The sequence below is a fragment of the Protopterus annectens genome, chromosome 3.part1 (genome assembly GCF_019279795.1).
Source record: "Protopterus annectens isolate FY-2018-M chromosome 3.part1, PAN1.0, whole genome shotgun sequence".
Classification (NCBI taxonomy): domain Eukaryota; kingdom Metazoa; phylum Chordata; order Ceratodontiformes; family Protopteridae; genus Protopterus; species Protopterus annectens.
The window spans coordinates 1,822,995,003-1,823,009,899 of record NC_056732.1 but is presented as its reverse complement, the minus strand read 5'-3'; the positions used below and the strand labels follow the sequence as shown (position 1 = coordinate 1,823,009,899).

Genomic DNA, 14,897 nt, shown 5'->3' with positions numbered 1-14,897 from the left:
ATATTAGATTTCCCAGGAAACCTGTCTCTCCTCTTTAGGATCTTAACTTTGTTTTGGAAAACTTGACCCAGGCTCCTTTTGAGTCTGCAGCTTCAGCTTCCATACAGCATTGTTCTTGGAAGACTGCACTTTTGTTAGCCAATACTTCTGCCAGATGGGTGTCTGAGCTTCAAGCCCTTATGGCTTGTCCTCCTTTTCTACGGTTCCATGAAAACAGGGTGTCCCTTGGTACTAATCCTTCTTTTATGCTGAAAGTGGTGACTGAGTTGTCTATTAATTAATTAATTAATTAATTAATTAATTAATTAATTAATCTGTCCATTCATTTGCCCACTTTTTCCCTTCTCCGCACTCTGCCAGTGAGATGGTGCTGCACACTTTGGATGTGTCTAGGCAACTCAGATTTTATCTGGCTAAAACTAAGACTTTTCCTAAATCTTATCAGCTCTTTGTTTCATTCCATCCTAGATCCTTAGGATTGTCTGTTTCCAAGCAAACTATTTCTTCTTGCATCTTTAAGACATGTTTTGTTATTCCTTTCATGGCAGGAACATTTCTTCTTCTGTTAAGGCCCATTCTACTAAGACTGTGGCTTCTTCTGGTGCTTTTTTTTAAGAGTTTGGATACTAACTCTATTCTAGAGGCAGCTACCTGGGCTTCTGTGCATACATTTAACAAACACTATAAGTTGGATGTGATATCCAGAGCTAGAGCTGGCTTTGCTAGGGGCATCATTCATGGGTTCCTAGCGGCTCTGCTGGTCCTTCCTTCTTCATCTCTTATTCCTGAGCTTTTGCACTCTCCCTAATGTAATGATACTGGAACAGTGAAATGGAAGGAGAAAGTACTGCTGTGTAACATCTTATCATAACAGTAGATGTCCTTCTCTTCACTGTTGCAGTATTCACTCCCCTCCCTCCTTCCCCTGGTTCTTTTCTCCTCTGGATGTACTTGTTACCTCTGTATTCTTTGGACTGGTATTCCTACTGGAGCTGTCAGTACTGAGGATGGTATGCCTGATATCACCGTTATGCCCTACACTATACACAGGGAGCATACGTGTGATGTACGGGATACCATAGGCAAACTAAAGGATTTTGTATACTGGCCAGATGTTAGGCCACCCTTGGCAGGGGATCCATATTGTAAAGAATACTGCAACAGTTAAGAGAAGAGCATCTTTCGATGTTGTAAGATCTTATACAACTGTACTTTATGAGACATATAAGATGAATTATCTGCAGCTTTTACAGAAGGAAGAGAAATGTGCAGACAATATGAGACAAATCATTCTGATATTTTGCTACAGTCCTATGTTTCTCTGATCAGTGGTAGATGAAGGAAAAATACACAGCACAGTAGCACCCCTGTCTGTTGTATTCCTTAGACAACTTATCATACAGCTACACATGAGCCTGTCACAAAGGGCAGTGAACCTTGCTTTTTTTATATCTACAATACAGTACAGTACAAAGACTGAACAGAACCCCTTGTGCATTTTGTAATCTGTATCTGCATTAAGACACCCGATACCTGTTCACACTGACCCTAATCTGATAAAGCATCTGAAACAGTGATAGCAGCACTAGTAAAATGTAAGGCATAGTCTATAAATAACAGCACACATGATGGGAGTCTGAAAGAAAATGTAAATATATGGAACATGCATACATCTTAACTGTCCCTGATTTTGACTCAAATTTTTGATCATCTGTTCCTCCTAATTTTTCCTAAAAACTACCCATTTTGCAAGAAAATTTGGGGGAAAACACTTTTTAAATAATGACAATAATTATAGAATTGTTTTACCTCAGTAAATATACATGAATTTACATTCTGTTATTCTGTCAATTCTCCGAGTTAATAATAGCCCTAATATTCTCAGAAGTAAATCTGCTCTGATTATTTCTGGATTTATCTCCAATTTTGGAGGTAAAAAGGCTAAGAGGTATGAATGTGCATAGATCTAAACTAAGTACAGCACACTAGCTGAGTGGGCTGAACATTTTATGCACCTCCCCTCTCATTAATTATTTAAACAAATCCTCCTCTACACATTCATCCCAGCTTTATATCATGAATATTAATCACCTAACCTGGTGTAGGGACTCATTTCAAAGAGGAACAGGAAGTTAACGGCCAGGTTCCTCCAAAGGTGTTGAAGGCAAACCTTGCTACTAGTGTAGGCAGTTTCATAAGTATTTATATTTATATGACTGTTTTTTCATTTGTCAGACTGTTGGTCCTTACAAACAACATTTGGAGGCTGAAACAGTGATCATGATGTTAGAGGTAAGAACTTGTTTGCTGATGACAAAACTTGATTTCTGTCACCAGACACCTTCTGTGCCTGTAATTCAAAATTCTTGGGAAACAGTTATGTTTTTTTTCTGTGAGCAGTGTAGCTGGTATTGTTAGGGAAGTGGGTGTGTTCTTATTTTGTTATCTATTATGTTACATTCTTGCAAGTTTGTACTAACTGATTTATGTGTGTGTATCTATCTATCTGTATATAGATATATATGTATGTATTGACAACTGAAAACAATGAAACTTAAATAATCGACAAACACTAACCGCATAACCCTCACCTTCTGGTTACATACACAATGAAAAATAAAATCACCACATACCGCTATACAAACATCCCACAACTAACCCTTTCCATAAGTCCACACTACCTTAAAGGAATGCTGAAAAAACTACACTTAACTAAAGCACCACTTTCCAAAAAAAAAAAAATTCTAAGCTTGTTTCCTGCCTTTCCTGTAGCTAGTCTAGTCCAGATAGAGATTTGCTGTAACCAGGACTGTTTGTAAGCTTCTGAGCCCCCAAAGCCTTTCTGTGTTGGAGGGAAGCCTTCTAGCTTATCAGTCTGAGTGGTAAGCACTAGGTAGCCTATCTACCACAAGAGTGGTTTCTGGCCCAGAAATTGTAGTTTATTGGCTGTTTGGGCAGTTTTTCCATCTCTTTCAACATTATGGTTTAAAAGCCCGCATTTGCACTTGTTTCCCACCTTTTCTGTAACTAGTTTAGTCCAGATACTGATTTTGCTGTATGCAGGACTGCTTGTAAATTTCTGAGCCCCCCAAGCCTTTCTGTGTTGGAGGGAAGCCTTCTAGCTTATCAGTGGGAGTGGTAAAGACTAGGTAGCCTACTTTAAGTAGAGCTCTGCCTAACATATAAAGCTATGTTAAACCCAGAGCTGTTGGACATGCTACACCTAACGAAATCCCAATCCCTCTGAGCTACAAGCTCTAGGGACCTAAACCTTGTCACCACAATAAACAGGACATGCTGGAGGGATAGATTCCTGTCCCAGAGACTTCCTATACTCTGGAACAAGCTACCCATTTATGTCAAGCAAGGTTCCTCATTAGCACTCTTCAAGAAAAATCTTGATGAGTGGATGGGAAATAGGAAATACATCGCGGGGACCACTTCTGTGGCTTTGCTCGACAGGGGCACAAGAAATTAACTTTCTTGGGTGGCGTAAGCCAGGGAACCTTGTTGGCTAGGCTTACTTAAGCCCTTGGGCCGATAGCCAAGTACCTACTTATGAACCTATGAACAATACATTACTTACATCATTTTTACAGGGGGGCAAGCCACCCCGCACCCCCCCTGTGGGGGGGTCTGCCCCTACACCCCCCACAAATTAAATATACCAACTCTGAGATCACACTATCCTTGTGGAAAAGAGCATATATTCATCTATTTTGCTACTCCTACAACTGACTGCATGTCAGTAACCATTTGTCGATGTTCTTTGCTTCGTTCTTTTCAACTTTTGGGTAAGTGGTCTCGGTAATATGAGTTTAGTTCAAATGAGCGTTTGCTCATCTGAAGGGGACTCATATGTATGTATGCATGTATGTGTGTATATATATATATATATATATATATATATATATATATATATATATATATATATATATATATATATATATATATATATATATATATATATATATATATATATAAAAAAACCTGTGGTTATAAGATGTGCCACGTAGAAGGACTTTCTAACAAGAGTGGCAATGTGGTGGTCAAAGGTGTGTTCTCCCATTGACCTGGTAATTTGTGGGAGCTGAGTTTTTACCAAAGGGAATTCATGTACATTTTGGAGGTTGTTTTCTGGACTTTAGAAAGTCATTTCTAAAATACAGTTCTTCCCTCTCTTTATGACTGGCTCCAGTATGGATTAAAAAGCATAAATTCGATCATTTTGAAGTTTAATTCTTTTTTAACAGTGTGCACTTCCCTTGCAGTTTAGGAATTCCTAAAGCTCTCATGTCACTGTATGTACATTTTTTCTAACACTGTATCTGTCATTTTGTTGCTGTTTTAAACGTTTGCATTCCTTCTTTGACTGCAACTGCTGTACAATTTTAAAAAGTCAAACGTTGCATTAACTACTTCATTACACCATTGGTTAAGTTACAGGAATTTAAATGACTTACTTTTTGCACTCTCCCCTTTCTTGTTTTTAACTATCACACTTTATGTATGAAAATTACTGAATACTGTCTTTTTAATTAATAGTTACATACAAAGTTAGTTGCACTTTAAAGGGACAATCCCAGGGATTTTTTTGTTTTGATTCAGCCTTTGTTTACATTTTAGGTTTGCCTTTCTGAGCATGCTCACTTTTGGCTGAGGGGTGGGGGGGTGGGGGGGGGGAAGTGCCTGCAGGAAGTTTCAAAGGAGTTAGCCAAATTCCATCTCAAATTGCAGTTGTACTGACAACAGCTGTCCCTGTGAGCCTTTCATTAGTTTAATCTGTGCATTTACGGTACCATTGAGAAAAGTAGCCTTTCAGGCATTTTATGACTTGACTCCTGCTGTTACTCTGTAAAACACATCAGTAATGCAAAGCTTTTAAAACATTAGTAAAACAGTTTTTTGTTTCTTTCATTTCATATTTTACTCTGTGTTGATTGTGAATCCCGGCCATCTACAATCATTTTATGACATGGTTTCTACCTCTAGAAAGGATCTGAGTGAGGAAAACAGTAGTGGAAACCGTATTTCTCTTTCATTTCATGTTTTACTGTATTCTGATTTTTAAATACTAGCCTAGTGTAGCGTCTTTCTGACCTGCTAGCAATTCCATAGAAAGCAAGTGTGGGACAAAAGATTGGATTAGTAGACATGCTTCTGTTCCTTTTTCATATTCTAGTTTGATATGTGCTGACTTCTGAATACTGCTAGACAAACCCACTAAGTTTTATGAGCAGGCTGGTTGTGCATCTGTAGAAGCATGAGTGGTGCAAAGTTTAAAAATTAGTATGCACTCATCTTTTTTTTTTCACTTCATATTTTATTTATTTATTTATTTTGCTGATTTCCAGCTACTAGCCAAGTACACTTAACTGTTGAGGCTGCCCACTAAAGTGTGCTAGCCTGTGTAAGTGATTTATCACTGTTTCTGCATTTTCTGTGTGTTTCTATCAAAAAAAATAATCCTTGTTTTCCTCTCCTCGACTAGTTTAGATCAGTTTACAGGCATTGCTGTATTCTGGGCTGTGGTGTAGTTCCTGTGTTGTCCATTACCTTACTTGGATAGAAGGAAGTTTCTTTGCTCACCAGTGGGAGTGGGGAGTCTTGTGCAGCCTACCTGTCCCTGTAGGAAGTGACCTCAGCACAAGAGCTGTAGTAATTGGTTGTTTTGGACCATTTCTAGCTCTTTTGTAGTTCCCTGTTTAAAATCCGCGTTTGCACGACTTTGCACGGTTAGCGATAGCGCAGCCTGTTAAACAAGGTTAAACTTCTTCTGGCGCCGCCAAGTCTGCTCTTCAAATTTTCCCTTAAGGAAGCTCTACTCTTAGTATAATCAGACTACTCGCTATATTATAAGCCTAGCACTTGTTCTCAAAACCTCTCTACTAAGTAAGCAATCTCGTACTAAGTAAGCACTACATCCACCTACCACCCCTGTGAATATCCACTTCCCTTAAAGGCACAGCACTCCTTTATACTGTTCTAGCATGTCGAGTGGTAGAGTACTGGCGTCCTCTCAAGTTCAGCTGGTTAATCTGGGTATCTTGAGACAATGCTACAATTGTCTCATGTTCACAGACAACCCTCTCCTCCTCCCAACAAACACAAATACATGTGAGAGATGCAACTATATAGCCAAACTGGAGGCTGAACTCTCTCAACTCAGGGCTGGCATGACCAGACAGGAGGAGATGGTAACCACACACACAGCAAACCCAGTCCCACATAGACCTACCACAACTGTAAACCAAACACATAAAAACACAAAGACATACTCAGAGGCTCTAATAAAAAACTTACCAAAACAACAGAGGCTCCCAAAGCAGACATCCAAAAATCCACCACCTCAAAACAAAACACATGCAACACATACTTCAATAAATCAGTGTGTCAACCAATCACAGCCCTTAAGGCCAAACACCATGCCTGATACACTAGTAATAGGTGACTCTATAGTCAGACACACTGATGTCCCGCCACCAGGCTGAACAAGAAGAGGGTGACTGTGAGCTGCCTATCGGGAGCTAGGATCCGCCACATAACACACGCACTCAGGTCACGCCACAGCAAGTACAAATATGACTCCGTCATTGTCCATGCTGGCGTGAATGACCTGAGACGTACCTCCCTGGACTACATGAAAAGAGACATAGAGGAGCTCTCTGATTATGTAGCCCAGGCTGGTATGACCCTGACCCTGAGCAGCATCCTGCCCTCACCAAGAATGATGCCACAATACAAAGACAAGATGATCAGCTTTAATAATTGGCTCAAGTACTGGTGTCATTCTAAGGGGATCCAATGTCTGTCTGCCTGGGATGACATGTTGGACAAGCCATGCTGCTTCGCAAGGGACGGCTTGCACCTGTCACCACTGGGCTTCCGGATATTGGCCAAGGCTCTTGCCACCCCATAGTGCCTTTTTTAGGCAAGGTTCAAAAGACAAACCCACCTCTTTAGAAAACAAAAATGAAAAAAAACTAAGGGTAATGCTGCTCAACGCCAGAAGTCTAAATCTCAAGATGCAGGCACTCGATGCACTCCTCAGTATGGAGAACATTGACGTCTGTGCAGTAACTGAAACCTGGTTTAAGGCTCCTGAGAGCACCCCAGCACTACCAGGCTATACCTCGTATCATGCTTTTCGGCCCCAAAACCCGGGTCGAACCACAAAGGGAGAGGGAGTGTCCATATTCATCAAGGACACCCACACCTCCAGGTTAGTAGCAACACATGAAGCATCAGAGACCATACAGGTGCAACTAACCATAGGCAAAACTGCTATACAACTGGTAGCATGTTACAGACCACCCTCCCAATCTCAGGAACCCCACTCAGCCTTCCTGAAGACATTGGAGGATATGAATGTATCACAAAATACCATCATACTGGGAGACTTCAACTACCCAAACATAGATTGGGTACATTATTCTAGCCCTAACACCCTAGCCCAAAGATTCCTGGAATTCATAAATTCAAATGCACTGGAACAACTAGTCACCTCTCGCACTAGGGGAGATAATATACTAGACCTGATCATCACAAACATGGGGACAAAATGCTCCACACCGAAGGTATACCCCTCACTAGTGAGATCTGACCACAAACTAATCATCCTGGATATACATATCCCAACTCCACCGCCAGCAGAAAAGACCACAGTGAAAAACTTCTCAAAAGCAGACTTCATTCTTCTTAAGATTGAGATGGTATCCCCACTGGGCCAATGGATACCACATCCCACAATGCCGAATCCTTCACAAATGCTTTCTATGGACATCTCCAAGAATGCATGGATCATGCAATCCCAAATAAATCCAAGTCCCTCTCCACCAAAGGCAAGCGTCCTGTCTGGTGGACCTCAGCCATTAACAAATTGTATAACAAAAGAAGGAAGCTACTGCACGACAGAGCAAAATCCCATAAAGGGAAGACATCTCTGATCAACATTAGCAGAAAACTACGCTCTCTCATAAAAACATCCAAGGCCAACTTTGAGAGAAAAATCGCTAAGGACACTAAAGATAACCACAAAGCCTTCTTCAGCTATGTTAGTAACCTCTGCGGAAACCCGCAGATATGCACAGAGTTAGTTCACAACAACAAAAATACACTGAACCCACAGATATTGCCAACATTCTGGCTGACAGGTTCAGTGCAAATTTTTCCCCTCCCTCACCCCCAAAAGAAGAAATACTTATCCCAGCTGAATGTAATCTCCTGTCATCTCAGATGTCCAAGTGAGAACCGCCTCAACAAAGCTAAAAACACAGCATTAATGGGACCTGACGGTATCCCGGTTGCGTACGTGAACTCCAAGAGGAGCTAAACCCGCACATAAAATGCTATTTAACCTTAGCCTTACTACAGGATATGTACCTGAACACTGGCGTACAGCAACAGTGGTCCCACTCCACAAAGGGGGTACCTCTACAGACCCTGGGAACTACCGCCCCATAAGCTTAACCAGCCTGGTTTGCAAAGCTATGGAAAGAATCATTATGGAACTTATAAACAGAGACATAGGGGACCTACAGACACTTGACCCCACCCAGTTCGGCTTTGTAAAGGGCAGATCCTGCCTTTTGAACCTGGTTGACTTTTTCGAAACAGTCACTAGAGCCATTGATGAGGGCAAAGCAGTCCATGCAGCCTACCTGGACTTGGCTAAGGCCTTCGGCACAATACCCCACTCAGGCATCATAGATAAGCTCACCAGCTTAAACGTAAACCCTTATGTAACTAGATGGGTTGCAAACTGGCTAAAGGACATAACCCATAAAGTTAAAATCACTGGAGCAATGTCAGACTCAAAGCCAGTCACAAGTGGTGTCCCACAGGGGTCTGTCCTGGGACCCCTCTTGTTCGGCATTTATTTCTCAGATGTTAAAGCAAACATGGGAGAGTTGTGGCTGACAAAGTTCGCAGATGACTGCAAACTAGGCGCCATAGTCGATACACCAGCGGACACATACATCCTACAAAAAGGCCTCACAGAAACGGACAACTGGTGCCGGAGTCACGGCCTTAAACTAAATGCCAAAAATGTATAGTCATCCCTTTGGGAAAAACAAAGTACCCACAAATTATCACATAGACAGCAACCCACTGTGTACGGAAAAAGTAATCAGAGACCTAGGGACCCAAGTCGACAGCGACCTCTCATTTGACACCCACGTTGCCAAAGTGGTTAGAAAACATTCTACCTTGCACACCTAATCATGAAGGGATTCACATCCAGATCCAAGGATGTCATTGTACCCCTGTACTCCTCCCTCATCAGACCCATGATTGAGTATAATGCCCCATTTGGTATGTACCTCACCCGGCATTTGCAACAGCTGGAGAGACCACAAAAGTACCTCACCAAGAGGATCAAGGGTCTCCAACATATGTCTTATTCTGCCAGACTAAAGAAACTCCAGCTCTATTCAGTAGCATACCGCCTGCTCAGAGGTGATCTCTGCTTGACGACAAGGCCATGTCCAATCAGGATCTGATGGACATGCTCCACCTCAAAAATCCAAATCCATCAGGACCACGAGCTAAAAACTTAAACCTCGGCACAAGTATGAATAGGACATGCTGGAGGGATAGATTCATAACCCAGAGGCTTCCCATGCTTTGGAACAAGATCCCAGTTCATGTTAGGCAGAGCCCCTCACTGACTCTCTTCAAGAGAAATCTTGATGAGTGGATGGGAGATCGTAAGTTTACCCCAGGGGTCACATCTGTGTCACTGCTAGACAGGGGCACAGTAAACTAATTCTATTATATAAGGGGGCCTTCATTGTGTCACAACTAGACAGAGGCACAGTATTCTAAATCTATTCTGTGCATTTTTGTGCATTTTTGTACCATTTCATGGGGTGGCCACATCACTATGGCTAGGCTTACAAATGCCCCAGGGCAGATAGCCTAGTACTAAACTATGAAACTATAAAACACTTCCTAGTGTACATGCTACATCTTAGTGAGTTACTGCATTGTATTATGTTTTCAGCATTTCTTTTTGTTTTAATCTTATATCTGTATGAATCTGTTTCTAGTTCCACTACTATTGTATATAATTAAATGACTCAAATGATACTGTACAACTTTTGGCATAATTCCAACAGTTTCCAGTACCTAATGAGAGCCTGATTCCTGGTCTGACAATTAGTCCTACATGGTAACATTTAAACTTTTTCCATTCCAACTTTACTCACATGATAGCATACCTCTCAACCTCTTACCTCTCAACCTCTTAGCACAAAAAATCTGGACAAAGCCTAAAATAATAAGGAAAAAATGGCCAAAAATAGAGGCAACTTTTAAGTACTGCTCTTATAAACTTAGAAAGTTGCTAGCCTAACAGGATTTCTTCTTAGTGTGCATTTTCTGAAGGATATGAAGTTTGAAACTCATATGTGTGTCATTATTTAGTAAAGTGAAACCTCAGTAATTTGCAGAAAAATCAACATTTTATGAGAAACAGACCAAAAATGTGAGGCAAAAATCTGGACAGTCGAGAGGTATGCATGGTAGTGATGACACAGCAAAGTGACAAAGTTCAGTTGTGTAAAATCTTACTGTTACTAGTTAATGTCCTTCTCTTCACTGTTGTAGTATTCGGTACAGAAGTGATGTGTCGCCCTGGGCAGCCTGTTGCATGCCAGTATAAATAAGCTTAAAAGAGATCTTGGTTGTGCCACATATTGCATTAATGCTCCCCACAGAACACAGGGCATAAAAGGGACTTGTGGATGCAACTATCTAGTACTGCATTGCCAGAAGGTAACAGTCGTCACAGGGCAAAGGAGTCCAGACACATCCAGAAGGGAAAAAAAATGCACAATGAACAAGAGGTGGTTGAAGGGAGGGAACACATACTGCAACTATGAAGAGAAGGACATCTGCTGCTATGGTACAATTTTACACAACTGTACCATGTCATTCTATATCACTGTTGCAGTACAGAAGGGAGAGTTAAAAAAGCTCAAGAAACAGAATGGGAAGTGGAAGACTGAGAAAAGCCCTCAACAAACCCACATGAAATGGTTTCATCAAAACCTGTTCTGGCCCTAGAAATAATTTTCAACTTATAATGCTTAGTAAAGGTATGCACTGGAGGCCAAGTAGCAACTTCAAGGATGGAATGGTGTCCAAATTCAGAAGAGGCAACACTGCAATAGCCCTAGTAGGATGAGCTCTAACAAAAGCAGGAGATTTGCCATGAAAAGAATAACAAAAATAAATGTCCTTAGATATCCTGGAGGAGACGACTTGTTTACAAACAACCAAACCCAAAGACGTGGAATGAAAGGAAACAAAAATCTGATCCGACTTACGAATAGTCCTAGTTTTATCCAAATACTACCCGAGCTGTCTGTACAAATCCAAGACATGCAGAACCCTCTCAGTAGTAGACTGAGGAGAAGGGGAAAAAGGAAGGTAGTTGTACTGACTGATTTTAAAGATAACTCATTGACTACCTAGGGCATAAAAGAATGATGAGTACAAAGGGATACCCTGTCCCTGTGAAAAAAACAAAAAGGAGGAATGGCCATAAGGGCTTGGAGCTCAAATACCCTCTGAGCAGAAGTAAGAGCCAGCAATAAAACAGTCTTCCAGGTAAAATGTTGCAAAGAAGCAGAATCTGCAGGCTGAAAAGGAGCCTCAGTCAAATTTTCCCAAACAAAATTAAGGTCCCAAGGAAGAGGAATAGGCTTTCATTGAGGCCTAATATGTAAGACATCTTTAAAAAACTGTTTAATCTAAAACTTTGAAGTCAAGGGAGGATTCAAGGGCAGAAAAATGGGCCTTCACAGTAGACTAGGTCAAGCATGACTGGAGCAACTCACTCAACCTATGTCTCTAATGCAAACAGGTAACCTGTAAATGGTTCATCTCCCAAGCCCCTGCTTACACTTATCAAGGGTATCAGAACTTGTCAGAAATTTGGGGTGCAGGGCTAGGCTTAAAAAGGCCCTTGTGATCATTAGCCTAGTAAACACCTATGAACCTATCATCAAATGAGAGGACCAGTGGGATGCCCACTGAAAGAGGGTCCTGGTTACAACCATGGCAGCAGACCAGAAATCTCTTCCATTTGGACATACAAGATTTTCTGGTGTAGAGTTTCCCTTTCTGCTGTAAAACCCTGAGCACCTACTCAGAAAAGAGGTACTTGAAAGGGATTAAAATCCTGTCATCCATAATGTCAGTTGCAGAGTGGACAAGTGAGGTTGGATGACAGACCTCTTGTCCTGTGAAGAGATCCATCCGGCAAGGTAACGTATGATGCTTGCCTCTGGCCAGCTGCATTATTTCTCACAGAGTAGTCCACAATGAATTTTTAAAGTCTGTCAACTCATTATAGTCTGAAAAAATATGTCCACAATTATCTATTTCTTCCCCATCACACCTCCAACATTTGCAGTCTACCTGAGGAAACATTCTTTGAGTCTGCTTTTGGTATTAAAATACCTATGCAATCACTTTCAATTAAAAACCCTAAATCTTCCAGACTTTGTTGCATATTTGGGAGCCTTACGTATATCCTCCTTTTGTTTTTTTCTGAACTTTCCAACCCCCATTGATTCCTATAGTTCTCATGCAGTATTTAATATGCCCTACTAATTATCCACCCACACCCCCTGCTAATTACAAATACTAACTCTGAGATGATACAATACCCATGGAAAGGAAATATTTCCCTTCTCAGGGATTGTTGATCTTGCACACCTGTTAAATATCTGCCTGTGTTGACCAAATGGTGTCCATTTACTGGGAGATGGAGCACTTGCTGTTCACTGCAGAGCTTGCGATCCATATATATCAATGTTCTTGGCATAAATACACACAAATATATCTGTGTATAACTATATATAGATAGATATACATACATGTATAGAGACACGTATATATAATATATATACAGACACAAACATTTACATGCACACACACAAACATGCTCACATGCACATACACACGCACACATGTATATGTATATATATATATATAGACTCCAAAGTACCATACTTTAAAAATCAAGAGGGTTTCTTTTATAAAGTTTATTTTTTAAGGATACACATTCACCTATACCAACTTGCAGTTTTTCCAGGACACAACTCCTAAGGGAATCAGGATCAGATTTATGTGCTGTCATGAAATGACTCCCAAGGGGACTCTCTAGTTTTTTTTATTTTTTATGTCCCTAATGTGTTCCTGTAACCGGACCCTAAAACTCCTATAAGTTTCCCCTATGTAGAACTTATTGCATCCACACTTCAGCACATACACTAGCCCCTCTGTATTATAACTGTACTCATACCTAGCTATAAATTTAATACCATTAATATAAGGAAAAGAACTCACTACATAATGACAGATGGAACGACCATCACATGGAACAGTGCCTTATTTGTGCTTAAATTCTGACTAACATTAACATCTGGTAAACAAAATTGGTTATGTACCAGAATATCAGACACATTCCTAGCTCTTTTATATGCAATACTCACAAAGTCAGGTAGTATAGAGTTTAAAATTTTATCCCTTAGGAGCATGGGCCACAAACTATGTACTTTTTTAACTATTTCCTCAGTTATAACATTATAGTTTGCCACTAAGAAAAAGTACAGTTGTGTACACTTACCATAAATGTAGATTTTCGAGTGTATTCACTGTTGCAGTCATTACATTTGGGTAATCTGCTTGCAGTAGCCCTCAGTTGGCCTGATTAACATAGTCTTGGGTCCTGCATCGGTTGTTGTCACTTCTTCAGTGACATCAAGTTGTCAGGTGTATAAAACATGCAGCCGACGCCATTACATCAGTTTTTCTTGCCCCAGATGTCAGGTGCCCCCCCTAATGGGAAGCAATTAAATCTATAAATATACAAGGTTATACCTCCAACAAAAAAGCAAATACACCAAAAAGCTTTTGAGCATAGTAAAGGAGAGTAGAGGTATAGCCAAATGAAGTAAGGGGGCTGGAGGGAGGGTAACCAGGACTGCAACAGTAAATACACTCGAACATCGACATTTATGGTAAGTGTACACAACTGTACTATGTTCTTCGTGTTTCACTGTTGCAGTCATCACATTTGGGTAGATTCCCAAAGCTAAGGATGGGAGGAGGAATTTAGATAGCATTAGGACCAGCTATAAGTCCCTGCAAGACTGCAGTGGCAAAGCCAGCTCTGGATTGGCAGATGGTAATGCTTGGTGAAAGTATGTACAGAACTCCAGGTAGCAGCTTCTAGGATGTCCCTGGTAGGGACGCCTCTAAGAAAGGCTGTAGAGGTAGATGCAGCCCTAGGTGAGTGAGGTCTGATCCCCTGTGGGATAGGTTTTCCATGGTGCTTGTAGCAGAAATTAATGCAATGGCCTAACAATTTGGAAATGGTTTGCTTTGAAATAGCCTTCCCCTCTGCCCCTGCAGCAAATGCCACCAGCAGTTGTTGAGATATCCTTTGAGGTTTAGTACTGTCCAAGTAGAATCTAAGTTGTCTGTGCACATCTAAGGAGTGCAGTATCCATTCCCCTTTGTTCTGTGGATTAGGGAAGAAGTCTGGCAAATGAATGGACTGATTAAGGGCCACACTGGATACCACCTTGGGCATGAAGGAGGGATTAGTCCTGAGGGACACCCTGTCCGCGTGAAAGATGATAAAAGGCTTCCCTGCCATAAGGGCCTGTAATTCAGATACCCTTCTTGCTGAAGTGATAGTTAAAAGGAAAACTGTTTTCCAAAAAAGGAATTTTAAGTCTGCAGTAGCAGCTAGCTTGAAAGGAGGAAGAGTGAGTTTCTCCAATACAAAGTTAAGATCCCAGGCTGGAGTTGGAGCTCTCCTGGGTGGTCGTAAATTTTCGGCCCCTCTGAGGAACTGCTTGAGCAGTGGATGAGAG

General features: G+C 41.1%; 1 protein-coding gene across 1 annotated transcript in view; it reads left to right on the top strand.

Moving 5' to 3' along the window:
* Positions 1-1,012: 1,012 nt before the first annotated feature.
* Positions 1,013-14,897, top strand: part of LOC122797888 (zinc finger protein 271-like) — a 181,818-nt gene continuing 167,933 nt past the window's right edge. Inside the window, exons 1-2 of the mRNA XM_044066406.1 lie at positions 1,013-1,114; positions 2,236-2,292. Of these exons, the coding sequence (XP_043922341.1) occupies positions 1,013-1,114; positions 2,236-2,292 (159 nt within the window). The remainder of the gene's footprint in view (positions 1,115-2,235; positions 2,293-14,897) is intronic.